The sequence below is a fragment of the Aspergillus flavus genome, chromosome 8 (assembly GCF_009017415.1).
Source record: "Aspergillus flavus chromosome 8, complete sequence".
Lineage (NCBI taxonomy): Eukaryota > Fungi > Ascomycota > Eurotiomycetes > Eurotiales > Aspergillaceae > Aspergillus > Aspergillus flavus.
The window spans coordinates 1,256,800-1,283,408 of NC_092403.1; the positions used below are offsets into that span (position 1 = coordinate 1,256,800).

General features: G+C 47.7%; 13 protein-coding genes across 13 annotated transcripts; 3 read left to right on the plus strand and 10 right to left on the minus strand.

The window, feature by feature from the left end:
- Window positions 1-322: 322 nt before the first annotated feature.
- F9C07_12618 (putative isocitrate lyase/malate synthase) lies at window positions 323-1,498 on the minus strand (the record flags this gene model as incomplete). Its single annotated transcript, XM_041295407.2, has 3 exons — window positions 323-870; window positions 940-995; window positions 1,059-1,498. The coding sequence occupies 3 exons, from the start codon at window positions 1,496-1,498 to the stop codon at window positions 323-325; spliced, it is 1,044 nt and encodes a 347-aa protein (XP_041151339.2).
- A 193-nt stretch (window positions 1,499-1,691) lies between these two features.
- On the minus strand, window positions 1,692-4,450 carry F9C07_1933987 (C6 transcription factor). The gene is made up of 3 exons (XM_071508503.1): window positions 3,671-4,450; window positions 2,714-3,603; window positions 1,692-2,655 (listed from the first exon to the last, which is right to left on the minus strand). Exons 1-3 carry the CDS (start codon window positions 4,315-4,317, stop codon window positions 1,886-1,888), a joined length of 2,307 nt encoding a protein of 768 aa, XP_071367323.1. The 5' UTR covers window positions 4,318-4,450; the 3' UTR covers window positions 1,692-1,885.
- A 1,372-nt stretch (window positions 4,451-5,822) lies between these two features.
- F9C07_2287266 (uncharacterized protein) lies at window positions 5,823-7,290 on the minus strand. The gene is made up of 3 exons (XM_041295406.2): window positions 6,614-7,290; window positions 6,281-6,515; window positions 5,823-6,216 (listed from the first exon to the last, which is right to left on the minus strand). The coding sequence occupies exons 1-3, from the start codon at window positions 7,213-7,215 to the stop codon at window positions 6,016-6,018; spliced, it is 1,038 nt and encodes a 345-aa protein (XP_041151338.2). The 5' UTR covers window positions 7,216-7,290; the 3' UTR covers window positions 5,823-6,015.
- Window positions 7,291-8,274: 984 nt separating this feature from the next.
- F9C07_12623 (uncharacterized protein) lies at window positions 8,275-8,705 on the minus strand (the record flags this gene model as incomplete). Its single annotated transcript, XM_071507866.1, has 2 exons — window positions 8,275-8,545; window positions 8,674-8,705. 2 exons carry the CDS (start codon window positions 8,703-8,705, stop codon window positions 8,275-8,277), a joined length of 303 nt encoding a protein of 100 aa, XP_071367324.1.
- Window positions 8,706-8,973: 268 nt separating this feature from the next.
- On the minus strand, window positions 8,974-10,163 carry F9C07_2173983 (putative hydrolases or acyltransferase). The gene has a single exon (XM_041287551.2). It carries the CDS (start codon window positions 10,059-10,061, stop codon window positions 9,135-9,137), a length of 927 nt encoding a protein of 308 aa, XP_041151337.1. The 5' UTR covers window positions 10,062-10,163; the 3' UTR covers window positions 8,974-9,134.
- A 650-nt stretch (window positions 10,164-10,813) lies between these two features.
- F9C07_2247924 (uncharacterized protein) lies at window positions 10,814-11,486 on the plus strand (the record flags this gene model as incomplete). The annotated part of the gene is made up of 3 exons (XM_041287558.1): window positions 10,814-10,988; window positions 11,081-11,215; window positions 11,269-11,486. 3 exons carry the CDS (start codon window positions 10,814-10,816, stop codon window positions 11,484-11,486), a joined length of 528 nt encoding a protein of 175 aa, XP_041151336.1.
- Window positions 11,487-12,103: 617 nt separating this feature from the next.
- F9C07_2173986 (K-3-type glutaminase) lies at window positions 12,104-13,919 on the plus strand. Its single transcript, XM_041287557.2, has one exon. It carries the CDS (start codon window positions 12,300-12,302, stop codon window positions 13,692-13,694), a length of 1,395 nt encoding a protein of 464 aa, XP_041151335.1. The 5' UTR covers window positions 12,104-12,299; the 3' UTR covers window positions 13,695-13,919.
- A 199-nt stretch (window positions 13,920-14,118) lies between these two features.
- F9C07_2110664 (MFS transporter) lies at window positions 14,119-15,916 on the minus strand (the record flags this gene model as incomplete). Its single annotated transcript, XM_071509067.1, has 7 exons — window positions 14,119-14,317; window positions 14,398-15,028; window positions 15,096-15,164; window positions 15,213-15,384; window positions 15,435-15,498; window positions 15,687-15,721; window positions 15,773-15,916. 7 exons carry the CDS (start codon window positions 15,914-15,916, stop codon window positions 14,119-14,121), a joined length of 1,314 nt encoding a protein of 437 aa, XP_071367325.1.
- A 1,533-nt stretch (window positions 15,917-17,449) lies between these two features.
- F9C07_2287271 (Tannase/feruloyl esterase) lies at window positions 17,450-19,257 on the minus strand. The gene has a single exon (XM_071510893.1). It carries the CDS (start codon window positions 19,169-19,171, stop codon window positions 17,564-17,566), a length of 1,608 nt encoding a protein of 535 aa, XP_071367326.1. The 5' UTR covers window positions 19,172-19,257; the 3' UTR covers window positions 17,450-17,563.
- An 848-nt stretch (window positions 19,258-20,105) lies between these two features.
- F9C07_2173991 (1-acyl dihydroxyacetone phosphate reductase) lies at window positions 20,106-21,305 on the minus strand. Its single transcript, XM_071509365.1, has 3 exons — window positions 20,801-21,305; window positions 20,373-20,722; window positions 20,106-20,290 (listed from the first exon to the last, which is right to left on the minus strand). Exons 1-3 carry the CDS (start codon window positions 21,234-21,236, stop codon window positions 20,249-20,251), a joined length of 828 nt encoding a protein of 275 aa, XP_071367327.1. The 5' UTR covers window positions 21,237-21,305; the 3' UTR covers window positions 20,106-20,248.
- F9C07_2287272 (uncharacterized protein) lies at window positions 21,306-21,617 on the minus strand (the record flags this gene model as incomplete). The annotated part of the gene is made up of 2 exons (XM_071510894.1): window positions 21,306-21,396; window positions 21,500-21,617. The coding sequence occupies 2 exons, from the start codon at window positions 21,615-21,617 to the stop codon at window positions 21,332-21,334; spliced, it is 183 nt and encodes a 60-aa protein (XP_071367328.1). The 3' UTR covers window positions 21,306-21,331.
- A 612-nt stretch (window positions 21,618-22,229) lies between these two features.
- F9C07_2287273 (uncharacterized protein) lies at window positions 22,230-24,003 on the plus strand. The gene has a single exon (XM_041287550.2). It carries the CDS (start codon window positions 22,369-22,371, stop codon window positions 23,728-23,730), a length of 1,362 nt encoding a protein of 453 aa, XP_041151332.1. The 5' UTR covers window positions 22,230-22,368; the 3' UTR covers window positions 23,731-24,003.
- Window positions 24,004-24,204: 201 nt separating this feature from the next.
- On the minus strand, window positions 24,205-26,227 carry F9C07_2263888 (uncharacterized protein; the record flags this gene model as incomplete). The annotated part of the gene is made up of 6 exons (XM_071510173.1): window positions 24,205-24,666; window positions 24,687-24,717; window positions 24,774-24,949; window positions 25,715-25,771; window positions 25,957-26,008; window positions 26,174-26,227. The coding sequence occupies 6 exons, from the start codon at window positions 26,225-26,227 to the stop codon at window positions 24,260-24,262; spliced, it is 777 nt and encodes a 258-aa protein (XP_071367329.1). The 3' UTR covers window positions 24,205-24,259.
- Between the last annotated feature and the right edge of the window lie 382 nt (window positions 26,228-26,609).

The window sequence follows — 26,609 nt, forward strand, 5'->3', positions numbered from 1 at the left end:
GCTCAATCATTGATTTCGCTTTGCATATGCTTCCCTCACGCGAGCGTAAAGAAACCAACAATCCTTTGGAAAACTTAATTCTCAGAAACATAGAATAGCTTTTCTAGTTCATCTAACTTCAACGGTCAGTAAGGAGGACCTGGAATGCAAGTATTGCGAGCGTCCATCCTCAACAGTAGACTGGACTTGTATATATTTCTCAAATGAGTGTTTCTTTACCTAGCTGTGTAATAATGGCCCCCTATACAACAGGTACTATGGTATGCAAGTGTTATTATATCATTGCTAATCACTCAAACACTCCTAGAAGGTAACTCATGGATCAAGCCCACTGGTATCCATTACTCCCAGTTGTCGACCCATCGTACTGATACTTCTCCTCCATCTCATAGTACCTATTGAATCCGACACCTTCACAGACCTCTTCATACGACAAAACCGTGGGTGGCTTTCCTACCAAGAATGACCCCTTAATAGCCTCCAGTGTCTCCCGGATACTCTTCAATTTAGCCGCGACCAAGGTCCAGGGATACGCAACGGCAGAGTATCCCAGCTCAGCCAAGTCCTTAGCAGAGAGGTTCTCTGTCTTCCCGCCTTCAATAATGTTGGCAAAGACAGGGAAGTCAAGGTCCTTCCGCAGACGTAACATGGTTTCACGGTCGGGGAGCGCTTCGACGAATACACAGTCAACACCAATCTTGATAGCTTCCCGAGCTCTTTCCAGGGCTTCATCGTAGCCGTGAATGAGACTATCAGTTCGGGCCATAATCCAGATATCGAGGCCTTCGTTACGGGCGTCGACGGCTGCGCGCCAGCGGGCGTAGGCTTCGCTTCGGGAGACAACGGCTTTTCCTTTTGTGTGGCCGCAGCCTACAAATTGTTAGTTTCATTATCCCTTTTCATGAAAAAAAAACTATTTTATGGGGGAACTGAACTCACGTTTTGGCCATGTTTGATCCTCAATCATGATTCCAGCAGCTCCAGCTCGTGCAAACCTATACCAATCCGTCAGCACCCGACCATACACGCAATGAACAGTTTAGAAGACAGATACATACCCCTCAACCGTCCTCCTCACATTCATTGGTCCACCATACCCCGTATCACCATCGACAAGAACAGGCACACTAGTCGCCCTCACGACCTCCTGAACCTTGGCCGCCACCTCCTGGAAGGCAATGTATCCGGTATCCGGCAGTGCAAAGGCCGATGCCATTGCGTATCCCGCAAGGAATACGATAGGAAATCCCGCTTCTTCGCACAACTTGGAGCTCAAAGCGTCGTAGCTGCAAACGTGGGCGACGATTTTGCTTGGATCATTGTGTGCTTCGAGAACCATGCTTCGGAGCCGGGAGGCTTGGAGGGAAGGGATCTTTCCCCGGCTGTTTGGGATGATGACTGATAGGTCTTGTGTCTTGCCATTGGTGTTTGTTTGTACTGGTGTGCTGGCGTCGAAGTGGAAGGGGTACGGGTTTGTGTTGACGATTGATTTTGACATTGCTGTGAGTTTGTTTCTGTGTTCGGTTGTTCAGGTTCCGTGGTTATATGCCTGGGGTATGAGGAATGGTAGGACCGTGTGTATATATATCTTCACTGGATGACTGAGATAAAACAGTGGAAGTGATACGATGTCACCATTTAAATGTACAAAAGTAGGAAACTGATTAACTCCGATCTCGGAGCACACGACAACCAATTTATTGCTATCTAGAGCAATTACATGGTGACATTGTCGTTGTTCTTCCCGAACTGTTCGGATTTGGGTTCGGATAAGCGCGGTATGGGAGATGCCGCAGAGGAGCTACGACCGCTACTATCCGCGAAGGAAATGCCCATCCACAACATATTTAATTCTGATCGCTATATTAGCTACAAAATACAGCTTTCATTCACCTCCAACCTGCGGCAAATTTAACAAGAAATCGAGCGAATCCAACTCAAATCCTATAGAGACGCCCTCGCCGTTGAAATTGAAAGGGGCAATATTCGGATCAAACGGCTGGGCCCACCATGAATTCATCGGTGGTGTAGCGAAAGCATCGCTGGACTGCTGGCCTGGGTAACTGCTGGATGCACTGTGCATATGGGGCCGGCCATCCGGCTGTGTTGAGGTTAATGGCTCTGGTGTTTGTAGATGATAGCGCTGGTGATCTGGATGCATGGTCGCGACACGGTCAGAGACAAAGTTCGCCCGAAACCGATCGACGTGCTTCTCTATTAACCTCGCGTATCTCAATGAGAAGTCCATATCGTCAGTACCGGAGGACCGCAACGCAACGATGCATTGATCCAACGTATGGAGAGAGGCCTGTAAATCAGTATGGTGCACCCCAAGGCTTATGGCCTTGAGGAGATAGACCGATGAAGAGGTGACACACACAAGAGTGCGTAAAGGCGCGTATCGTAGCATGCCGTCGGCTGCCATATGAGTGGCAATTTCTAGAACTTTACTACTACTCAGAATAACATCACGAATGAAATCTTGGTCGTGGGGCAGAAGGCATGCATCAACTGATTCGCGACTGGTTTCGCCAATCCAGCTAACCCCCCTTGTAACAGCCCGTTCCACCACGGCCTGAATGGCGAGAGCACTGGTGTAGGCTCTGAGGTGGTGATATTCGATCAACAACAATGGTCTAAGGGTTTTTATCGTATCTGACTCATTATCTATTAATATAGACATTGAAGCCTCCGACGGAGAAGGTGGACATACCCGTTGAGTGATAGAATTCATCATGCCACTTAGTCAAAGACGATGCATAATGTTGTAGTAGAGTACTGTAGTGGCCGGACAATAGTTGCTGTTTTACATGCGCGATTGACTGGAAGAACATGGCCGACGCTGTTTTCATCAGATGAGTCAATTCTGTCCATGAATTCATATATCCTTCCCATTTTCTATTCGTAGGTTCGGTTATATTCGCTTGCGATGCGTCTGCAACAAACAGGATGCTATCGGGGAGAGGAGACGGGCAGCCCATCCTAACTGCCATCTGAGTGACATACGTATAGAGCAACTTCCGGGCTCGATATACTCGAACCGCCTGAGCATTGGCCAACAGGGGCGTATTGATATACCCGTCAGAGAATACGCCCAGCTCGTAGCCCAAAGTGACTGCTGCTCCAAGCAGCATCCACGACATGCGCTCCGATCGCTTTGCCGGTTCAAAGACATCCTCACGCCATCTAATAAGTGGAACATCCTCATCGGTCTGAAGCCGATTGCGGCGGTCGTATGCCGGTGAGATGAGCTCGCCATCCCAGCCTTCTGTCTCAGGTGGGAAATGAACGGACCGCGGATTCCAATCCGAAATCAATATAAGGCTTTCAATTGAGCCCACGATCCTGGTTTTCGCAGTCGAGTACTTTTCCTGTCCGAACATAATACGGCGGATTAAGAGTTCACAGTACTGCCACAGCCGGTGGTGAATAAAATGGCTCCGAGAGATTCCACCTGCTCCCGGTAAAACAAAGTACCGTGAAGCTATCATTAACAATGTGCAGCAGAGCATGGGTTCCTCAACTATCAGCTGCTCATGGTTCCTATGATCAGAATATGCCACTGTCGGAACCGGTGACAGTGGTGCCAGGTATTTGTAAAACCTGTGTCCGTCAGCTCATCCGTCTACATCTGTCAACTGGACAAGGCACTCATAGCGAACAGACATACAGGTCTATATACGTTACGGCTTCTTGTGCCGTGAACCATCCTTGCCGTACAAATCGGCACCTGTCCCACAGGTCGAGAACGTCTTCGCTAGGATGCGACAGACCGGAGACCGAAACTAGCCCACTTGCAGAGACGACCGTTTGGGTCTTGTCTCGGTCCCTCGCCGGGGAGGATGGCGATTCACCTACACCAGGGCGAGCAGCATCGAAAAGCACATCCAACGCATCGCTGGGCCGCGCCAAAATTGTAGACATAACCCGACCAGAAAGGGATGGATTATCATTGGCGTCAGAATCAGTTACATGATGTGCGTCCGGCTCGGACGCGACACTCGATATCACCCTTGGTGACCTATCTCTATACTGATGCCAAGTTTCCGATGGTTGCCCTTGGATCCTCTGTCCTTTCGGGCTCTCTGAGCTATGGCCTTGTGCCAGTGACCATCTTGGAGCCTGTCGGCGTTTCCCCGCCTTTCTGCTCGCCTCAAACACACATTCGCGGTGTTCCCGCTCGCATTTAGCACACGGTGGCTTATCACCGAGAACACATCGGACCTTGCGAGCGCGGCAACTAATACAGGCCAGGTACCCGCGTTTATACGTCTTGCCGCGACTAGCAACTGCCCTGTCCTGGTTGCTGGGAGCCATGTTGACTATTGTTTCACACCAGCTCGGGTACGGAGATGTGTTGAGTGGCCAAGCCGCACGGATATCAGCGGCATTGATGTGGGGGTCTCTTCGTACCGGGTGGCAATGACTTGGTCATAGCTCCATTTGAAGATGGAAAAAATAGTATCTATGTCGGTGGCATCTCCAAGGTATCTCTTCCATACCGCTTGTCTTAGTTAAGCATATAACCATTACTTGTCCCGCCAAAGTATCTGTTGACTGGTACTAGTGTTACGACATCACCGAAGAACCCCGGTGAAGGGTTAAATATTTATATGGCAATTATGGTTCAAGCTCTCCACGGGTATCCCCTAAAAAAAACCCCATTTTTATGTAGAGAAAACGGCGGAGTCTTTGTGTGACGAATTTCGAACATAGGCCAGAGAATCCAACATTAGCCAGTCTCCTACCCTCATATGGCACGTTAAATAGAGAGCAAATCAGAGAATCTCTACGGTAGGCCTTCAGCATCGAGACATGAGATATTAACCATATATAACTAGTACGTATATAGTTCGGAGGGACGTGAATGGAGAGTAACCATAAATGCAAATCTCGCCGAGTTAGGCCATAGCCCTAGAAGGCAACGATCACTCATAGTCGAAGATCGATGTTCTCCTTTTCTCAGTTTCACTTTATAGGCTAGTGGTCCATGCAGTATGTCAAATGTAATGCAGCATTGAATCACTAGGACTAAGAAGGTCAGGGTAGGGGTTCCAGATCCTGATAGTACGATCATCAGATGTAGTGGCGATTGACTTGCCATCGGGAGAATATCTAACGCAAAAGGCAAAACCGGCATGTTGACCAACTATTCGTGAGGCGCCAGTGGCCACATCCTACGCTCTTATTGTCTTGTCAAAGCCTACAGAAACAATCTGTTTGCCGTCTGGTGAAATATCGACCGAGACGACATGGTTTGTATGACCCTGGAGGACATGAAGCTGCTGCTTTGCCTTAATGTCCCAGATGATGATTGTGTGGTCTCCCTATGCGGAGAATAAGGTTTTGCCATCTGGAGAGAATACAATGGTGTTCGCTCCTTTGGAGTGTCCCATGAAGCAATTACGCTCGCCCGCCGTATGAAGACAACGGATCATGTCAACGATTCTAGATAGACAATAGGTCATACCCAGGATAGAAAGGCTGGTATACAGGTTAATCGATTGCTGGATCTGTATCCTTGCCTTGCTATCCTTGTGTAGAATATCAGTCACGGTCATAATTTTGTACATATGCCAGCCTTTCCTCCATTATCAGCCTTCACTGAATTTCTCCACCGTATTTGATCCTTTGATTTAATACTCACTTATGATTTTAGGAGTGACATAATAAAGCTTGGCAGCAATTATGACATAATATACCAGAGAAATCTAGAAAAGCTAGTATAACTAGGCTTTGCATCAGATGCAAAGGGAAGTTTCTTGGGTCAGTTTGACTTAACAGACAAAACACTGCAATATTATTGTTACTACTGCTAACTCGTGGCGATCTGGACAGCCTTCGCTGGACGCTTCTGCAAGATAAAATATTAACGCAGGACTCTTCAGCTGGAAGAGAAGGAACACCCCAAACAAAATACAAAGTACAATTGCCGCTCTTGTGAAGCAAAGACAATCTGAAGTCGAGTCACCGAAGCCTGGAAACCACCAACCACTATTCCATTATCATCTCAACCTATCCGTGCAGCGCTTCCATATTGCCGGATGGCTCGACAACGCTGGCTGCATACCGTGTAAACAACGCAAGTGAATCCTCGTCTTCGGCCAGAAAGCGATACAGTTTCGACATATGTACCACAAGCTTTTGACTATCGCCATCAAATTGAGCCAAGATGATCCTCCCGTGTCGCTCACCCATAAACGAAAACATCATCACCTATACAGAAACACTGTCAGAAGAGTAACAGTAGTCACAGCATATGAGTTGGGGCTGGACATACAGGAATTACTAGGTGCTTCTTGAACCTCTCCTTATTCATCTGAGTGCAAATAGTGCCAACAATAACCAGGAGTTCCTCTCGTAGCAACTGGCCATCACTTCCAATGATACCGTGATATTGGCAGATTTTGATATGCGAATCTTCCTCACGCCAAGGACGCCAGTGGTATTGAGGTTCCCAGTGCTCATTGTATGAGGAAGACATTGGGAGATACTGACTTTCAACAGGCCAACCCCTAGGAGAAACACAGCCAGAGCGTTAGCTGGATGTTGGGCAAAGAAAATGAACAGAACGGAAAGAACAGTATTGGTTGTGGGTACAGAGAGCACTTACTCACTGCCTCGCCATTTTATGATGTTGTTCAACGGTCTGGGTTTCTCAGTTCCTAGCCTGGGCGCGATACCGAGTTCCCAAGCCAGCATGTAGCAGATGTTTTCCCCCCAATCCCAAAGAGTGTATCTCCCTCCATATGCTTCGTACCAATCCGCCCCTTTATCCAGATCAGAGTATTTGCGTTCCTGGTGATGACGCACCTCATATGATTCTAGATCCTTTGGGTATTTAGCTAGCTGAGCTGCTGTTAACGGCCGAAAAAAGGTAGTAGCAGTATGGCCTTCTGGGTTGAAGAGGTGGAGGTCTATCGATAGGTTTGCCAGTGTGCTGGGTGAAATGATTGTCATAGGTAGAGGGTTTAGCGAGTTGTAAATCTCGTGTAGAGTCTTGACAATCTCCTCTCGTTTTTTTTCTTTCTTATCTCGTATGGTCAGAGTGGAGAAGGCTCGCTTCACGCGTCCCAGAGTGTCTGACATAGTTCTTGCCAAATGTAAGTTGCAAAGGAACTTGACTTGAGCAAAATCTAAGAATTCGAGATGCGTTGACATGAGAAATACTAGAGGGGTACAGCTCGTGGGAACTGGGTATGAGACAATCGCCATATCATAATTCACACTATATTAGTAAGCTTACACAGATGCTATCATATTCACATATTCTACAGCGTTACTATATATATATTCATAGTGCAGGTCATATAGCGATAATACCATTAACTTCCAAGGTGATTCCACGTCAAGCTAAAAGAGGAAAAGACAGCCCTAAATTGAATGTGGCAGGTTAGGTGAAGTCGCATACTCCTTACCAGCGGAATGCTTTCGATCTATGAACGTGACAAGACTACTGGGAATGTGGAATCTGTGGGTCCGAGTAGTCCAACTGATTCTTTATAGGATTTGTGGCTGGCCTGGGAGATAAAAGGAGAAGAACGAAAGTAACATATTCTACTGCCTTTACATGCCTCCCCCCCTTATCTGGCCGCGTTTCGATCAGGATCCACTGACCTACGCAACACCTACACGTCCTGGAAACGTAGGTAAAACCATGTGACCTAGTAAGTTCAAACTGTAGGTTATGCATGCAACATACTTAGGTTGACTGAGGAGCAAGCCGCAGTTACTAGTAATCCTACGGAGGTCTGATCTTTTAAGCGTCTCAGTACTCTGGGCCCCCGTGAGCTTTTCAATAGATATGCTTTCGGGCACGCCTCTGTACGGGTGATTAAAACTTCGAAAAGGACCAAGGTAAAATACTGTATACATGAACTTGGTCTCGGGCATGTGTCTATCAGTTCCTTAAGGATTTCCTTGGCGCATGTGACCTACTCCTTTCACCTTTGTCTGATGGCTATATTATCTAGAAACAAATGACTGCAGGGGTGCCTTGATATTGCCTATCTAGGTATCTAAACCCTCAGTCATGACAATGGTTGTATTCCCTGATCCTGTTTAGGGCTCAAGCAGATGTCTGTGGATATATATCAGCACTTTTGATTGGCCATATTGAGTTCAACATTGATTATTGTTCCTGATTGGTCACATGAGTACATTTTCCAATCCACCCTTCAACTTATTCTACGACTCACTCGGATCAAGGAAGCCTTCGCGACAAAGAGGAAAACGCTCACTAAGCTTTGCGAGCGCGTTGAATGACCTAAAACATCAGCATTCATCTGACCGACGGGAATGGAACAACCATACATAGAAACCCACACCATAGGACTCGGTTGTATAGGTAGCTTTAGTACCACGGGGAAAATAGAACACGTCCCCCGGTTTCGCGCTCACCGTCTGTCCTGTCTCATCGGAGATCTGGAACTCTCCCTTGGTGATAATCTTCATTTCGTCACACATATATGTGTGCACCAGCGGTGAACCTTTTTCCAGACGAAAGAAGTCACACGAGATGGGCTTTTCAGCGTTGTCCTTGTCGCTAGATTTGATACATTAGTACGTGCACTACGCGGGACTGGATGATGATCATGAATGAAATACCTAGAGAAAATATCCCCAAGGAAAGCATTTCCATTTGCGACCAATGGCGGCTTAAAGGTTGCTTACGCATTGGCATGGTGGCTAAATCCAACGGACATCTTGACTTTGGTGTATACGCAAGACGATGTAAGATAACAGTTGTGTGATGAGAGTGTTGGACTATCTTTAAAGCGACTGGACGCTGTTATTTATCCTGTCTTTTATGTGTCCTGTCATTATTCTATGCACTATGCATTGCATATACCGAAGTATCACGTCGGATTAGGACACAGATCCCGCGGTCCTGTCGATATCAATGAGTAAGGCCTCGGGTTCTAAACCTGTAGGTGTAACGGAATACGCGTTGAGCAAGGTCGTTATCGCCACGGATACTATTACTTTCTCTGCCTAGCCATGTCCAGCTAGAAACTCCCTTTAGGAAGGCTATTCTAGTTTCAGATATAATCTTTACAGGAGAAAAAGGTCAACGGTGGGCTATTTGTCAATTGGCAAAGACTCCTATCTATCACCATATCACTCCTCCTATCCTACTGCTGGGTTGAAGAGGCCAGCCACCAGCCTAGCTCGACCCCTAGCCTTCCCCCTTGATCATACATCACCAGATGCCCCGCGTCCTCAATTAATACCACATCTTGAGCATTCAGACTCTCCTTCAGTCTGTCCGCTGTCTCCACAGGAATCCACTTATCCTCTTTGCCCCAGATAATTCTCACCGGCATTCTCTTCCCCACTTCCGGGTATTTCCCCTCAACCTCATCAGTGTGGCGACTATTTGCCTGTACCATCTGTCTCACAAAGGCCTTCCTCCCTTCCTCGGTACTAATCCACGGCCTCTTCAACATCTCCATCGTCTCCTTCCCCAACTCACTATATGCCGCGTCTCGTATATATGCTTCCACCACTCCTTCAAATACAGGCCCAGTCAACGTATTAAATACCTCTTCATTCTCCGCCACTAACTTGAACAATGGCTGACCGAACGGTCCCAATGCAACCACATTTATGAGACACAGACTGGCATACTCGCAGTTATGCAATATATGAGCACGTAAGGTCATCAGCCCCCCATGATCATGTGAAATGACATGGGCCTTTTCATGTCTCCAATTCTGAGCCCAGGAGTGATAAAGGGCGGCAAAGACCTCCGACTGTTGCGCTAGATTGGCATCCAATGCGTCCTCTTTGGTAATGGTATCCTCCTTACCGGGGAGTGGTTGCCCAAGGGGGCTCTCGCCAAACCCGGGGTTGTCGAAGAGGTAGACATGGAAATATCTGGATAATGATCGTGCGTAGGTATACCAGACACAAGACGACCAGGGGGTACCGTGTACAAAGATCAGTGGTGGCAAGGCATTATTGCCCAGAGATGTCCACCGGATTTGGTAGCTATGGGTATTGGTGGAGTGCTGAAAGATTTGGTTGAGGTGGATGTATTCCATGTGTCTTGGTGACATAATTGAATAGTGTAGGACTTTTTGGGGAAAATGCAAGAGTCAGGAACGTATATATGGGCCTACAAGGTTGAATAACCCCGCAGTATTAGTAATCTGACAAATCCTGAGCATGAGGCAGCAGACTCCGGATTGTCCCAATATTACATGATTGAAACCCAATCGGCCCTGCGGCCTATCACGTTGTTTGGGTCAAACGCGCAGTTCTCACACTTGTAGATTGCGGATTCGCCGCCGAGACGAGTGTAGCCCAGTGACCGGCTCATCTGCACCTTTGCTAAGAAATGCTGGCTTCGAAGGAGCTTTGTGTCCGAGGATACCACTCTGGTATGCCGTAGGCTGGCTCCCATGACTATAGGCCCGTTGCTAAGCTTCAGATACCCTAGGGCCTTCACACCCCCTGTCGGCTTTGCACCCGAGGCGTCCTTCGGGCTTGCCGATAAAGCATTATTCCAGGCATAATATCTGTAGTACCAAGTATATTCGACAATATGATTGAGTTTCCATTGTATTAAGGTATTTACTCATTGGATTATGAACAAACGAGGCAGACCAGGCAAATATCATACTTACCAGACATGTAAAGAAGTCGCTATCGAACCTCTCCAGCTATTCTATCGACACTGAAAAGCAAATTTCAAAGACTGTTCTACTCTCAGCTTTTGTTGTGACCTCCCTTCCGAACGAACCATGACCTCTAAAAAGCTGCACTATTTTGACTTGGAAAGGATGCCCGCTCTTCCGGGGTATCCACCATGGCTTCTGTGGGTGCTCTACCAACGTCGAGTAAAAGAACTATTGTTACCTGGGATACGTGGATTGAAAAGGCTGTTGAGCTTGCTTGGTCTTCCCCTTATGCCCCAGACAAGAGTATGGCAGTCTATGCTGCAAGCAAGGTCATTGGCGAGAAGGCGATGTGGGATTGGGTTGGTGACAGAAAACTACGATTGGGGGCAAACTCTGGGATTTGTCCAAACATCCTACGTGTCCGCGAGAGCTATGTACTAACATACTTTGGAAAGTGATTCCCCCGGTCGTTCTAGGCAGTCCCTTGAGCACCAAAACCCAAGACTATCCATCCTCATCAGCAATCCCTATTCCGCTTCTCAATAATGATCAACATGCTATGAATGCCTTTATTGATCAGTTCCCGCCCTGTGAGTATTGCGTGTCCAAACATACTTCTGCTTACCTATTGTGATATCAAAAGTCTTCTTCGTCGATATTGCAGATGCTGCACGACTTCACGTGGCAGCCTTGATTCATGCCGACGTAGAAGGTGAACGAATATTTGCATTTGCAGGACCATTCAACCGCAACGATATTCTCGCAGTCTTCCGGAAGCTCCGCCACCATCGACGATTCACGGATGATATTTGCCGGTCTGACAGAGAACAGGTCCATCGTTGGATTGAGCCTCAGACATAGGGCTGATGGCCTTTTGAAACACCTATGGGGCATCGGATTTGCAAGTCCAGAGACCTGTCGAGAAACTATACAGGATCCTGCCCAGTAGCGCAAGAGATTGTCGAGATCACTGGGAGAGATACGGCAGACAAGGAGCTACACTTAGAGACTGGAGAGTCTGAACTTAGAAAAGTACCAAAAGGAGAAAACACATAGACACGTCACATAGTGATTTCTATACGTGTGCCAGATGTGAGAACCTGATAGCGGTATGGGGGAATACCGATTGTAATTATATAGCCAATCAGAATTGCCTTAATTAGGCCCCACTAGTCCTAGTATCTGTCCGATGTACCAATCATAATAGTTAAGCCCTCCGGACTATTGGAGATTCCGCTTCCGAAGAAACTTACCGCTCTCAGTCCAATCATGTAGCGCTGAGTACGGAATAATTTACCGTTTCTTGAATTTAAAACACTTACCCTATCTCCAGGTAGCAAGGCCCCTAAGTTTAGAGACTACCCCACTAACATTAGGGACCGTAATTCTAAAGCTTAGGGCCTAGTCGCTGGATTTCTAAACGACCACCACCACTACAATCACTCGTAAAATAAATATTTATGAGATCCTACTATGCTGCAGTCTATGAAAATAATCAAGAAACAAAGACTTTAAGTTCATGGCATTCTTGGCATAATGGGAAATGCCAAGCGGCCAAGGTTTCGGCAAAAAATCGTAGCCTGCTAGATTTAGTCCGCCGCTTGCGTCAATGACCAACAGAAAACTTATACGGCCCAACCTGACAACCTCCCTTCACAACTCTTCAATATAACCATGAAGTCTCCTATCCCCGACTATCTTCGACAGGTATTGGAAAAAGCCCGCCCGGATGACTCGGGGCAGCTTGCCAATTATATCGATGTCCTGGCTAAAGCGGACCCCTCCAAGATGGCCATAGCGCTGTCCACTGTAGACGGGAATCTATACTCGGCCGGAGATGATGAGGTTGAGTTCTCCATCCAGTCCATTTCCAAAGCCTTTGTTTATGCTATCGCCATTGAGGATGCCGGGCTTCCGCGGGTCTTGGAAAAAATCGGTGTGGAACCGTCGGGCGACGCATTTAACAAGCTGTCGTTGCAACCCGGTACCAACCGACCCATGAACCCTATGATCAATGCTGGTGCTATCGCTGCCCACACACTGGTGGCGGGAGAGAGTGCCAGCGCGGAGGAAAGAGTTGATCGCATCTTGAAGGTACTGTCCAAGTTGGCTGGTCGACAGTTGAAAGTGGATGAAGAAGTCTATGAGGCCGAACTTAAGGATGCCAATCGAAACATGGCCATTGGCTACATGCTCAAGGCAGCAGGCATCATTTCGTGTGATCCACAGGATGCCGTACGCGGTTATATCCGCCAAGGCTCCATAACAACCAATGTACGCGACCTGGCCATGATGGCAGCAACGCTGGCCAATGCCGGCGTGAATCCCATTACCGGGGAAGAGATCATGCCTCACCAAAGCGCCCGTCAAGTCTTGTCCGTTATGACTACCTGTGGCATGTACGATGCCGCCGGTGACTGGGTGTCTAGGGTTGGCATGCCGGCAAAGAGTGGCGTGGCCGGCGGTATCATCGGCGCCCTTCCCGGCCAAGTGGGCATTGCCGTCTTCTCCCCGAAGTTAGATGAGCGTGGCAACAGTTTCCGGGGCGTCAAGATGTTTGAACAGCTCTCATCCGAAATGGGCCTTCACATGATGGACATCAGCCAGGTCGGTAGAGCCACTGTCCGTACATGGACCTTGACCATTGCCGGCGGCGCCAAGCAACCGGACGAGCGCGAACAGGAGGTGCCCGTCTTTGGTCTGCGAGGTGCAGTCCGTTTCGCGGGTTCGGAACGTCTGACCCGTGCTATTGTGCGCGAACTCACCCCTCCGAACCCTGACGACCCAGGGTCTGGCCGGCACGCAGATGCTTCTGCCGTCATCTTCTCACTCAAAGACACGTATTCCCTCAATTATGTCGCGCTGCGAATCATCAGTGAGGATATGCGCCGCCTTCTTGCGGCAGATAAAAACGTGGTAGTCATAGACCCTGTCAAGGTCTTAAAAATTGACGGTAACCCTGCATTTAAGGAGAAGTCCCCTTGCGTGGTCAACGACGAAGCTGAGGCGCGTCGTTATATCGGTGGTCAAGGTTGTAGGGCCGTTTCCCACAGTGACGAATTTTATTGAGAATGGGCATTATCATATAAAGAGGAGACTATTCAACGTGGTTTTCATTGTACTCCAGCACTCGATGATATCGTTATATTCTCATTGGGTCGAAACCCACGAAGTCAATAGAAACCAGATGATTAAATTAACTGCCGGTCATAAAAGCGTACCTATGTAGTATCGTTCAACGACACCCCCTACTTTCCATTCCTACATCGAATGATCAGAATTGTTCAAGTCAAGCACATAACCTATGCGGCGCCCTGAAACTCACAATTTTTAAATTAATAGCACTGTCGACTATCTCCGAATGCCCATAATGGGCGATGTTGTGCGGAAGGAAATGTTCTTACTACCGGTACCTCACTACGCGAACAACAAAGTATATATATCCCGAACCACCAATCAAACTGACATGCAACAACAATATCACACCCTCCAACTAGGTCAACAGGCGAAAGTGGTTATGCTTATCACCCACAGCACTAACATCAATGGGACCATCACCCTGTGGCACAGGTCCGAATTCCCGATCTCTACGTCTATTCTCCGCGGCGTAGGAGAAATGGAGGACCAATCCGACCGGTACAATAATTCCCGTGAGGCCACAACCAATGGCCGTTCCTTTGACGAAGTAAGGTCTATAATCCGTTAGTACATATTGTAGATGGTTCCTTCAAGGTAGGCCTTCACTGGACCTCAGGAAAGGAATGGAACGTACGCAGCGCTATTGGGATACATAAAAGACGCGAGAAAGGAAGAGCATTGACCGATGATAGCGAGCAAGGACATTCCAATTCCCTTCTTCGTGTCCCCAGCATTATTATTGAGCATCCAGGTCATGTTGATCGCCAAGGCAGGGAAGATACCACAGCTTGTCAGCCAGATGGCTACGTAGCGCACGGCCGTTCCCGTCTGCGTCGCTAGGAGGGCATAGCCCACGGTCGCGACACTGGCGGATATGGCTAGTATCCAGCCGCGCGATCCATATCGATCCGAGAGCCATGCCACAAGTATGCTGGATAGGAACGCCCCGAAATAAGGCGGTGCAGTAAGGCCTTGGGCCTGCACGGAATCATAGCCCATCGAATGGACGATCGTGGGAAGAAAGTTGGATAGCCCAGCGAAAGAATAATTGCAACAGAAATGGAGACATGCGTGGCAGTAGTTCTTGTAGTCTGTAAGTCCGGCGAATAGTTGGGCCCTGGAAAGTGAGCTCTTTCGTGTTGTGTCGCGGGTTTCCATGCGTTCGACTGCGAAGGTACGTTCTTCGTTGGTGAAGAACTTCGCCGTCGAGGGAGAGTCCATCAATAACAACCAGACGATGGGAGCCATGACGATCGATGGGGACCCTCTAACATGGCTTGATTAGCAACTTACTTCAATGGAAAGTGCAAACGTCGGATCTAGGTTACTTACCGATCAAAAAGATCAACCTCCAGGGTTCCATGTGGGAGTGAATTTGGGAGATCCCATAGGCGATGGCGCCTGCAATGCAGTTCGCAATCGGGCTGGACCCAAGAAGGATTGACACACGTGTGCCCAGTTCGTGACGCTTATAGCATAGCGATAGATAATATGGGACGCCAGCACCAAATCCTGCCTCCAGGACACCCAGCCCTACTCGGCAGGCGACCAACCCTGCCATGTTATGGACAATTCCAGAGCACATTGCGCAAACACCCCATCTTTGGTTATTAGTTAGACGCTTGGTTAAGGTTTCAATGCAGATCAGTCACGTTAACAGATTGGACCTACAGCAAACATAATACGGTCACGTAGATGTGCGCTGGGAAGACCTTCCAGCATAGAACCAGCCACTCTAGACAGGTGTAGGTAATGTAAAAGGAGTTGAGTACCCATGACCACTATACCATACTGTTATCAATAGCTCGAAATAGTTATAGGGATAGTTGACATGCCTCATAGCTGGTGAGACCAAGGCCCTCCTGCGCCCCCGCAGTCTTCGCATTACCGATGTTTCCACGATCAAGGTACGAAATGACATACAAAACCCACACCAGGGGTAGTACCCAGATATCATACTATTGTGAAACATGAGCTAAAAGCTATCCTCTAGCATGGGGCTCATTTACCTTGCGGACAATGCGGGCATTTAATAGTTGCAATTGTTGCCTTTGCTCTGCAACATAATTCTCTTCGGCTTCGACTTTCATCTCATCCACATTCTTGACATGATTGTTTGAGGCCTTGGTTTCTTTTGCTGTTGCAGCTGCCATGTTGGAATGGGTAAAACGGATGGTATGTGAGAGAAGGAATCTACGCGTGGTAGAATTTGGCTTTATATAACAAGCTTCATACGAAATCTTGCTCACTCGGGTCTGGCTTAGCCAAGCACAGCTTGCCCCAGACTGTGTAATGACAAACGTTAGATTAGGGAAGAAAAGGGTATTGATTCATATCAGTTAGCCATGAGGTCCTACTTATACTCCCTAGGTAACAAAGCATTCCCGCTGAACACAAAGACAGAGGCTAGGCCTGAAAGGCATAGCAGTCAACAGGTAATGCTCCCCATCCCCATACCCCGGACTTTCTCCATACCCCAGAATTTCCCCACATGAGCTGGTGACGGAACATGGCAGCGATCGTGCTTGGCATACCCACCATGGAGATTATGAACGAACTTAATCCGTGTTGCTAAAGAGGGGAAACAGGCTAGACAAACGAACCGGACAGACGCGGGTTTTAACGGTTGAACGAAGTACTACGGTTATGCGAGGCCCGTCCGGCAAATGAAAAGTGGTGCACTGCGACTGCGACACTATGTTCATAGGTCTGCTTCAGACACCATATGGGTTAAAGTTTACGAAGGACATTCTGCTGCGGGGTTTTATAGAAAAATACGTCAACATATAACCAATGTACTACACCGGCAATTTGAGAGAAACTGAAGTTCGGCAAATGCTCAAGAAAGCCGAAATCGGCCTCAACGAGTCAGGTTCCAAGCGTCGCTTTGTTTACGTGCCAAGGGCAGAAGACATCATGACGGTGATCACGCGTAGCATGAACATGTCATTGTAACATATCTTCCCTACTAGTAACGTCATTTATGCTGTTTCATTGCCTATAGCAAAGAGCGAATACATTGATATCCGAGCAGTACTTATGTCAAGATACTATGCGCCACCAAAGTCAATAAAGCGATGGATAAGGAGTGCGATGAATCGGGGCTTCCTATCCTCTTGATTGTGTCCACTGGCTCTAGGGAAACGTGATCTATCAGAGGGTATCACTTCCAGTCTGTAGTGATGATGCATGAGTAGACAGGGAATGCGGAACACAGCCTAAAATAACAGGAGAAACATCTCGATCCCTTTCGCAGTGGTTACTTTAAGCCCTATACAAAAACACGGGGCATGGAGGAGGCACCTCGTCAGATAATAGGTATGTAGCAAAGTCTGCTCATGCTTGCTTCATCGGCATTGTCAAGAATGGTTAAAAGAGAAATGATTTGAATGAGGGAATATATCGTAAACTCTATACAATCCGGGGTTTGATTTGTCGACTGAGGGAGGGCCTCCGAAGCCGGAGTAGATAAAACTTCTACGATTAGGATTAATGGATAACCTATGCATGGATCGTCTCTACCGGATATCCTATGGGTTCCCAGAGCGCTCTAGATGTTGCGCTGCGGGGTCACAGACAAAGAAGGGTAACTACTCTTGTCGACCCACAGCGCAAGGATACACTTCTTTCGAGTTTGCCCAACGAATGAGATGTATGATGTAGTATTGTAACTCTCCTAATACAATCGCTAGTTGACCACATACTAGTATGAACTGAACAGGCTATCCCGTAACCCCATTGGCACTTATATTCGATAGTGTATAATCACGATATACAATCTAGTTCTTCATTCCACTTCATTACTCACACTTGAAAGACGATGTCTGGTTCCAGTTGCCACCAACATATGCAGCGCGTTGTGGGTACGGACATGTTCTGCGTTGGGTTTGGACACCAAGCGCCGGAGTATCATCGATATACTTGGTAGCGATCAGTTCGGCTGGGGCAGTACCGTTTTCAACCCATGCCATCAGAGCCATAATCGCATCGTGTTTTGTATCGCGGAACCCAGGAACACCCCATATATTACTCCCCGTCAAGGCAGAGGGTTGGTTGGCAGATCCAATGTACCAAGGCGCCCCATGTACCGAGCCCGAGCAGTGTTGCATACCGGGAATGAGAAAGAAACGATAGAAATCGTCCAAATCATATCCAAGTGGAATCATGGTTTTCTCAACCTGTTTGTAATAATAGATGCTGGACCCGGTTGGGATTTCCCCGTCAGCGAATCCGTGATAATGAATCAACTTGCCGCCGCGTTGGTAGAAGGGGCGGAGGTCGTATGTATCTGCGGTAGCATTTCCTGGGTCCAGGTATTCGGACAGTTGAATCGTAGCGTAATCGACGTGTTCTGCGGGCCAACTGGCATCGTTGTAAACAAAATCACGAGCATAGGCAATACCGCTGGGCTCGTCTACCGAGTCATCGTCGGTGATGATCATGAGAGAGACTTGAGCCTCAGACCCCCAGGCAAAGGAAGGGAAAATGAATGTCTGGTTCGTATCAATCCAATCACCGTAGACACGATGGATGGTGTCGAGCTGATCGGCACTGAAGCAGGTGCTTGTGTTAGTTCTTGGACTGCTGCAAAGCAATGCCTCGAGGCGAAATTGGCAAGCGTAGCCATCCATAATAATATTGTCCTTTACACCATCTTGTACATCACACTGTCGAAGAACCTCGGTGGCCAAGACATCCATCAATTCGGCAGTAACATGATGAGAAGCGTTGTTCGGCAAGTTATCCAACGCGACCTTTAGGTCCCAATTTTGCTGATGAGAAGTCCACCAAGCACATGCCCCTGCAAGGACACCGTCGAAGTCATCGGGGAACATCTGGACTTCCTTAAGCCCCTGACGACCGCCAGTGGAACATCCCGCGTAGTAGGAATATTCAATATTGTTATCGTAGAATGCTTCTGTCAAGACCCTACCCAGGGCAACACTGCCATGGAGAGCACGCCAGCCCCAGTCTGTTCGCGTTTCGGGGTTGTTTAATGCCCAGCCGGCATCGCCAGCCTCTTGCACGGAGGAGTTATGTCCAGTGTTGGTTGAAACTACTGCAAAGCCGTAGTTTAGCCCGGGCGCCATATCGGCAAATGCAACTTGGCCGGTGAATCCACCATTTCCGTAAGCCATGTAGCGCTTGTTCCACGTGTGTGTTGGGAGCCAAAGACCAAATTCGTATGCAGATGTAGTGGATGAGCTGACATTCACGTAGAGTGCACAATATTCAGGCAAGCCCGTGTAGTTTCCCATTGGTCCCTCAAAGGTCTCCGTGGATGTGAAAATGCGAGCGTATATAATGCTGACATTACTCGTGAGATAAGGAGCGAAGAAGCTTGGCTCGCATGTACTAGCGATGGACACAGCAGGAGCCAACGCGGCAAGGAGCAAAGAAGCACGCATCGTGTAAGGCTATTCAATTAACGACAGGGAAAATGATGGCGAAGGCAGACTGAACGGAGGTAGAGGTAGTTCGAGATATACCTCAGGGGATGTGGTTGCCCCTATCCAAAATAAATATAGTAATTAATTCATCTCGCGTACGTATGGTAAATGCGTCATCTCCAAAACCATTAGAGCTAGTGGATGGACGGAACCACTCGGTATACCGGCCATATAGTAGGATGCCTGTTGTAGATCACCGGGCTTCTTCCTCTTCTAGATCAAGGTGTGACCGGTGCGTGAGTGGACCCCATGGGTCATCTCGAGAGAGCCCGAACCACCAAGCCACTGTGTGAATCCTCCCGTAACGCATTCCAGAGCTCTGCTATCCTACGCGGTGGTAGCCCATCCGGGCATTCTCGTCAAGGCTCATCCGACTTGGCATCGGCGCAGTGCGGGCTGCAGTAACTTTCTATAGCAGAGCCGATGATCAATTCCATCCTCATGCACTATCATACTATCTATGAGTCCATTCTCCCTTACTTTGGCCGCATGTATCAATCCCATGGGGCAACGATGTTTGATATTGGAAACGATGCCCCAGGAGACCCAACAACATTGTCCTCGGACATAGATACTGCTTGCAGAATATCGGATCTCGGATATAACGACCCACTGGAGTGGAGACTAGTCCTTTTTAGGCAGTGAATGACGGATCGGCCTCTTTATCCAATTCCACCCAATGTACATATATCGACAACTATATTTGTTTTATGGCCCTGTGTGTATCTAGGTTACCATAATGGCAAGGAAGCTATTGTCCTTTTCCCTCGCTCTTCAACTTACGTTTAATACTGACTATGAATTTTCTCAGTATTGACAATCTATCCCAGACACGCTGTCTACGTCTATGTATAGTGAGTCGTGAGGCCCTCACACGAGTTTTTGCTCTAGGTTTTCTGTAATAGAATCCTTAATTTAACTTCTGCCAGAGGTATGCCGGTAGTACAATCGAGTAATTGAGCGCAATCATCCACAGGAATTCCATTAGAAGCCAGTCCCAAGAGCTTGGGTCTCAATCACACGCCGCACGCATATTTACAATGTATCCAATTGAGTGATTTTGACAAAGATATCGTCCTGCGTAAGTGCATAAATTAGCGGTTGTTGGGCCGCATCTCCCCACAAAACCAAAAAGTAAAGAAAAGAAAAGAGTGCTCACCATCATCTCATTGGAATCACCGCTAAGACTAGCCTTCGTCCTATCGGAGTTGGCTCCACACCAAAAGCGGCCTGTCGCACCCTTTTCGATCTGGGCAGCGACCTGGCTGCTGTAGTCCATCAAGGGCATTCGTTCGGTGCCGTCCTGACCCTGTGCCCGTGCAGCGATCGTCTCTTCGATCGGTTTATAAAGAGAGTTCTCCGGTAACTTAAAATCTCCAAAGTAGGTCTGCCCTTGCGTGCGAACAGCCCCAGTCGGGATGCACAGAACCTTGACATGAAATGGGATCAACTCCAGCCGAAGCGTATCTGCCATGAGCTCTAGGGCTCGCTTTGAGCCGGCATAGGTTCCTAATTTATACAATCGACGTCAATGAAATTGGATTCCCGCATATTAAGGTCAGAAATCAAAAAGGAAGAGAGAGTTACCCATGAATGGAACGTTCACATATCCAGAGATCGAGGTGATAAATGCTATGGAGCCTTGCGCTTTGATCAGTAATGGTGCAAAGGCCTTGGTCACTCGCAGTGGTCCCCAAACATTGATGTCATAGAGGGCTTTGACTTGTTCGACATCTTCGTCCAGGTAAGGCATGAAGTGATTGCGACCTGCGTTATTGATGAGAACATCTAGGATTCCTCCTGTCTGAGCCTCAACCGCAGCGACGGCTGCTTCAATTTGGCTCGGCTCTGTGACGTCCAGCTGTAGAAGGGTGACATTAGACAAACCATTCAGCTTGGTCATCTTGCCGACATTCCGGGCCGTGGCAAAGACGTGATAGCCTTGCTTTTGGAAAGTCAGTGCCAGACCATTACCGATGCCATCGTCGCTACATCCGGTGATCAAAACGGTCTTTAGGGCCATGGTTTGCGGATTTCTGCAGTGAAAGGATGTTGTGTGGTTCTGCGACCTCAAGTCTTAGAGGAACGAGGAGGGGAAGGAGCATGAATTTATAATTCTCACTCCTTGACCCTTGTATGGGCCCGTGCTTTATCGTGGGGGCCATTCATCTTCTTGATCCTTGCTGCTCACTTGACGGTGACAGGCATGCTAAGCCTGGTGTCACAGATGCCACGTAGATCTTGGACACACTAGGGCTACTCAGCTTCGACTCGGATACAATCTACAATCAAAGGAAATAAGCACAGAGCCTTCCCCTGCTGCCTGACTGACATAATCCCATGATTCCGTTGGGACAGCATGTCCTAGAGATCGTGGTGGAGTTGATCCGTTGGTCACCTCCATGTATAGCCAATGGGACACCAGAAGAAGAATGATACCCCTGTCATTTGCGAACGCTAGCTCTCGTAGCATACCCCAACAGAAGAAGGATCGTGGAAATGAGCTCCGTTAGGCTCAATAGAGTGGTTTGCGAGATATCCAGGTGCTCCGTGCGTGACGGAGAGCTTCGTGATTTGAAATAACTATGATAGAGACAGCCGTGGCTTAAGGACCATTCTAGAGCTAGGAATTTGACAATACAGAGAGCAACGACTTAGTCGTATGATGTGAAATTCAATACACTATTCAAGGGTCGCGAGCTCTGGGGACTTTGACGTGGTGTAGTTGAGTGCATGAAACATTTTCTTCCCAAACATCATTCCAAGTCCAACCATGGACATTAGAATTGCCTCCATTAAGATAATACTGTTGTACACCTGTAGCCAATGATCCATCCATATTCGGGCTTGCATACTCCGTTTGTTTAGACCAGACTCAAACTTTGCCCTAGAGGAATAGAGTCATTTAACCGACCCACTTGACCTGCATTCTGCCATCGTTCCTGAGTCAAATACTATACTACCTACGCGCGTCGCTCCGGCTAATGTCGCAAGCGGACGTTAAGCTCGTTCGGCTGTAATTTGCCACAGCATGGTAAATGCCCCATTGATGCCCCCCTGGTTTCTCTATAAATATGGACGCTAATACCACGGTAGCAGAGTTAGCATTTGTCTTCTGTTCTATTTCTTCCTATCATACCTCTTTCTAACAAAGAATGATTTTGTACAGGAGAGCAGCTCTTGCTGCTGTATTCTGCCTTGGGGCTTTTACCCAACCTGCAATTACCAGCTCCTATGAGCAACAGGTGCCCATTCTGAAAGATTTCGACGAGACTGGCGTACTAGGCGGTCTCTACCGGCCCAACTCGACAAGCGCACGCTCACGCATTGCGGTCTACGTGATGCATGCGGAGCAGGACTACACTTCTTTTGTGGCCTGTACAGAGCTGCCTAAGCGCGGTTACACTACCTTCTGTGCCAACAATGAAGCCAGCAAGTATGGATACATGTCGGACCTGAACTTTGAGGACATGATGACAGAAATCAAGATCGGGATGGTCTGGCTACGGAACCTGACCGACATCGACAAAGTCGTTCTTCTAGGCCATAGCGGTGGCGGCGCAATGATGGCAGCATACCAAAACATCGCAGAGAACGGTGTTTCGGCATGCAATGGTCCCGAGAAAATCTACCCGTGCTCTGATGCGATGGCTGGCCTTGAGCCTGCTGATGGTCTACTGTTGCTTGATGCGAATTACGGTCTTTCGACTATGGCCTTGCTGAGCCTCAACCCTGCGATTGGGGATGAGACCGACGCGTCTAAGCTCAACCAGTCTTTGAGTGTTTATAACCCTGCAAATGGATTCAAGAATAATACACAATCCAATTACACCGCCGAATTCAAACAGCGATTCCAGCAGGGCGTCGTGGCACGCAACAATCGGATCCTACAGTATGCCCAGGGACGCTTAAAAGCAGTTGAAGCAGGCAAGGGAATGTTCGGTGACGATGAGCCATTGACTATCCCGGCTTCACTTTACGTTGGATTCAACAACCTATTCTTTGCCCAGGACACGCGGTACCTACACCACACCACATATGCTTGGCCACTACTCCGTAAGAACGGTACCACTACCCAGATCGTACCCTCTGTGCGTGTCCCCGGTAACTTCAAGGATTACTCCAATAACTGGGAGAGCGGCGCGTTGAAGACCACCATCCGTCGATTTCTGTCCACCTTTGCCATCCGAGTCACCGACGAGTTCAATATCAAGACGGACAACATAGAGGGAATTGACTATGCATCGAGTCAGACAGCTCCCCATGCTTCGGTTCAGGGTATTCACGTACCTCTCCTGACCATAGGTATGACCGGTCATTACGAGTACTTGAACGCCGAGAAGCTACACCTTAATGCCGTTAGTAATGACACTGCAATTGCGTTTGTTGAGGGAGCTGAACATACTATCAATACCTGCACTTACTGTGAGTCTTATCCTGGTGAATTTGGGGACACTGTTGCGACATGTTTCGATTATGTTGCGGACTGGTTGGCCAAGCCTGGTCGTTTTATCTAGGCTTTTCAGATACGTGTTCTAGTTCTAGGGTAGTCAATGGGCTTGCTCGATGCGAGAGGCTGCATGGGATGACAGCTCCTGATCATGTAATTATTCTTTGTGAGGGTTGTACCAAGCTAAGGGCATGAAGTCCCGGCTTCTGCCTTTGACAAACTAGGTGAGGCAAGATACTTACAACATCTTACACTGAGGACTCGGAGGCTTTTTTCTTTTCAGAGAGCAGTATGTATGAATTGCTTTGCATAATCATATCGTATTACTTATCAAGACCATATGCTAGCCCAGAGAATACGCCATTAAAATAGATTGTATAATTGATGGCTCCAGGAGAAACAGGAATGCGCCGGATAAGCGATAACTCTGGCCAACGGTTTGCCGGTTTGCCCAAGCGCAAATGGAGTGTCTTTGTCAAACCATTAATAGCGACCTTATATTCCGATCTGGATTTCTTCTTGCGGTATTCCCCGTAGATCCCTCCAGTCTCTCAGAGGCACGATCGAGGCACTCGCGCGCCCAAGATGCAACGTCATCAGAATAGAATTTCCATAGAAAAACAAAAGTCGGTAAATAACCGGAACTGAATTTCATTCGAAGATGTGGGTCTTCCGATGTCTATCTTGAGCGCTGCAGCCGACTGAGTTTGATCGTGCTGTGTCCTCTGTTGCTCGAGGAAGTCCTCCGCATTCTGAAGAACAGCCTCAATTGTGATGAGCGAGGGATCTTGAATTTCAGCCAATTTTTCCTGTCTAACCAGGCGTGATAGGACACCGTCGGGTCCACTCCATTGAGTAATTGTTAATATTCCCAAATCCTTATCAATGTTGTATACACAGTCCAGGTGGATATGAAGAGGGGTAGGAAATGGTATTGGCTCCCAGTTATTCATAGTTATAGCTGAAATTATATTTCTGATCACTTTCAATGTAGCAGGTGTGTCTGGAGAGGTTATACGACACCGTGGACGGCGGAACGAGCGATACCATTTTCCTACGGTCGGTGTTAATATCGCGGCATAGGTACACTGTCTACTTTACTATGCTTACCATCGACATGTAGATTCCATAGAGCCCTGGTAACCATCGTGCGAGGATGGTACAAATTCCAACGACTTCTGGTAGCTTTTTGGGAACTGGTCTGGGCATGTAATACACAAAGAAATTGCCGGAGCTTGGGACAGATATATCCGTCCTGAGAACACCCAAGGCAACTGTTATAATTCCTACGGTAGTTAATAGGGATAATCAACATATGAAACATGTTAGGAGGCACACGTGTACATGACCGCCATTGCTTGGAACATATCACGCCAATAAGCGCATTAGGGCACAAGTATGCATAATCTATGCAGCATATGTTAATATCCGCCATCCTCACTCTGTCTCGCTATCCAGTCAGTCCGGAGAGAGTAGCATGCAACATGGTTTACTACAATCTTAGAAACGTGCTTGGAACTCCCTGGTGTTTTAATATCTGTACAGGACTGCTATATCTTCCAAGTTTATTGACATGTAACCAAAACCGAATAATTGGGTGATGGTCAGTAAGTTTCGCAATGAGGTACTTGGGGTTATCGAAAGCTGAAGGAATAAAACGTCTTCGCAACCAATCCGAATGCCTAGACCATGCGAACAAAGTTCCCAGAAAGCTCAAAACCTGGCACGCCACTTCCTCCAACAAAAGCCGATCAACACCCAGGGTCTCCTTAGTTTGAGGTTTCTCTTGTCATCAAATCGTAGATTATCGAACCGTGTTACGACAACCGCATGGTTTAGTTCGAATGTCTGACGACACAGAGGGCAAGTGGTGCCGCACGAACGCACCCACAAGTCAATGCATGGTTTGTGGAAAATATGCTTGCATGGCAGGCGGCGGAATCTGGAGCTCCGTTTCATGTCTTCGAAACAGATTTCGCAGGTTCTAGGAGGGCAGAAACATTATATAGATGGTTTAGCTTCGTTGGGGCTTTATAGAGAGCAGAACGTACCTTGCTCCGGATCATCGGAGCCCTTGTAACGGGTTACCGCTGCTTTTTTCGTCATATCTTGGAAAGACGATAAGTTTAAGTATGGTAGTTATATAACTTCGGTACCGTTGCAGTTCCTAGAGTTTCACTATAGCGAAGGATTTGAACTGAAAGTGAGATGTGGCATTTTAATCCTCAACTTCCATTTAGACTCTGCAGCAGAACGGGTGCAGTGCCACAGACTTTTGGCTGGGCTGACGTACCAAGATTGTAGCTTTTGTCCTCTGCCAAGCCTTCAAAAAACCCTGGATGAAACTTAAAAATTTGACAATATATGCGGAGACAGCGCATCCATATGTCTGACAGTATATCCTAATAACCGCTCTAAGAACTTATTGCCTGTGTATATGCTTAGTAAGAGGTTGCTGGCGTTGCTCGCTTGCCTTGTGGACCATTTCTCTAGGTTGTGCTCTGACGTACCCGAAAGTCAAAATCAATGAGAGCTTCGGAACAAGGGGGAGTTATCCAAGGCATGATTGGGCCATAGTATTACCCAAAAGTGTAACAAGCTATGTCCTCCGCTAGAAAGGTGGTAGCTGCGCAAAGCTTCGCTAGTGGAACGCAAATCTTCGAATGTGGAGCATCCATACAAGAGATATAATGGCAAATCTTACCCATAGCTCGCTCAATTCCGTCACATTGTACCCTCTCGGATCCATTCTTGTTCGAGAAAGGGATCATATAGGCATGCAATGCAAGCACAATATGTATACGGGCTTAATATATCTATTGAATACTAAGTTCCGAAGCTCGATGAGGACAGTTCAGTTCTGAATCGTGCAGCCAGGGTACAACCAGGGCAGTTATTACTTTAAATAGATAGACTAGATAGGTCATATATACAGTACATTGATCA

Excerpts from the sequence above, each read along its gene's own strand:
- F9C07_1933987 (XM_071508503.1), bottom strand. The coding sequence starts at position 4,317 with ATGGCTCCCAGCAACCAGGACAGGGCAGTTGCTAGTCGCGGCAAGACG. Across the intron at positions 3,604-3,670 it reads GCCGTAACGTATATAGACCT|GTTTTACAAATACCTGGCAC; the intron begins GTATGTCTGTTC and ends TGACGGACACAG. Across the intron at positions 2,656-2,713 it reads TGAATTCTATCACTCAACGG|ATACGATAAAAACCCTTAGA; the intron begins GTATGTCCACCT and ends ATAATGAGTCAG.
- F9C07_2287273 (XM_041287550.2), top strand. The coding sequence starts at position 22,369 with ATGATTTTGTACAGGAGAGCAGCTCTTGCTGCTGTATTCTGCCTTGGG.
- F9C07_2173986 (XM_041287557.2), top strand. The coding sequence starts at position 12,300 with ATGAAGTCTCCTATCCCCGACTATCTTCGACAGGTATTGGAAAAAGCC.
- F9C07_2173991 (XM_071509365.1), bottom strand. The coding sequence starts at position 21,236 with ATGGCCCTAAAGACCGTTTTGATCACCGGATGTAGCGACGATGGCATC. Across the intron at positions 20,723-20,800 it reads TGTGAACGTTCCATTCATGG|GAACCTATGCCGGCTCAAAG; the intron begins GTAACTCTCTCT and ends TGTATAAATTAG. Across the intron at positions 20,291-20,372 it reads GTGATTCCAATGAGATGATG|GACGATATCTTTGTCAAAAT; the intron begins GTGAGCACTCTT and ends GCACTTACGCAG.
- F9C07_2287271 (XM_071510893.1), bottom strand. The coding sequence starts at position 19,171 with ATGCGTGCTTCTTTGCTCCTTGCCGCGTTGGCTCCTGCTGTGTCCATC.
- F9C07_2173983 (XM_041287551.2), bottom strand. The coding sequence starts at position 10,061 with ATGTCACCAAGACACATGGAATACATCCACCTCAACCAAATCTTTCAG.
- F9C07_2287266 (XM_041295406.2), bottom strand. The coding sequence starts at position 7,215 with ATGGCGATTGTCTCATACCCAGTTCCCACGAGCTGTACCCCTCTAGTA. Across the intron at positions 6,516-6,613 it reads ATAAAATGGCGAGGCAGTGA|GGGTTGGCCTGTTGAAAGTC; the intron begins GTAAGTGCTCTC and ends TGTTTCTCCTAG. Across the intron at positions 6,217-6,280 it reads AGAAGCACCTAGTAATTCCT|GTGATGATGTTTTCGTTTAT; the intron begins GTATGTCCAGCC and ends GTTTCTGTATAG.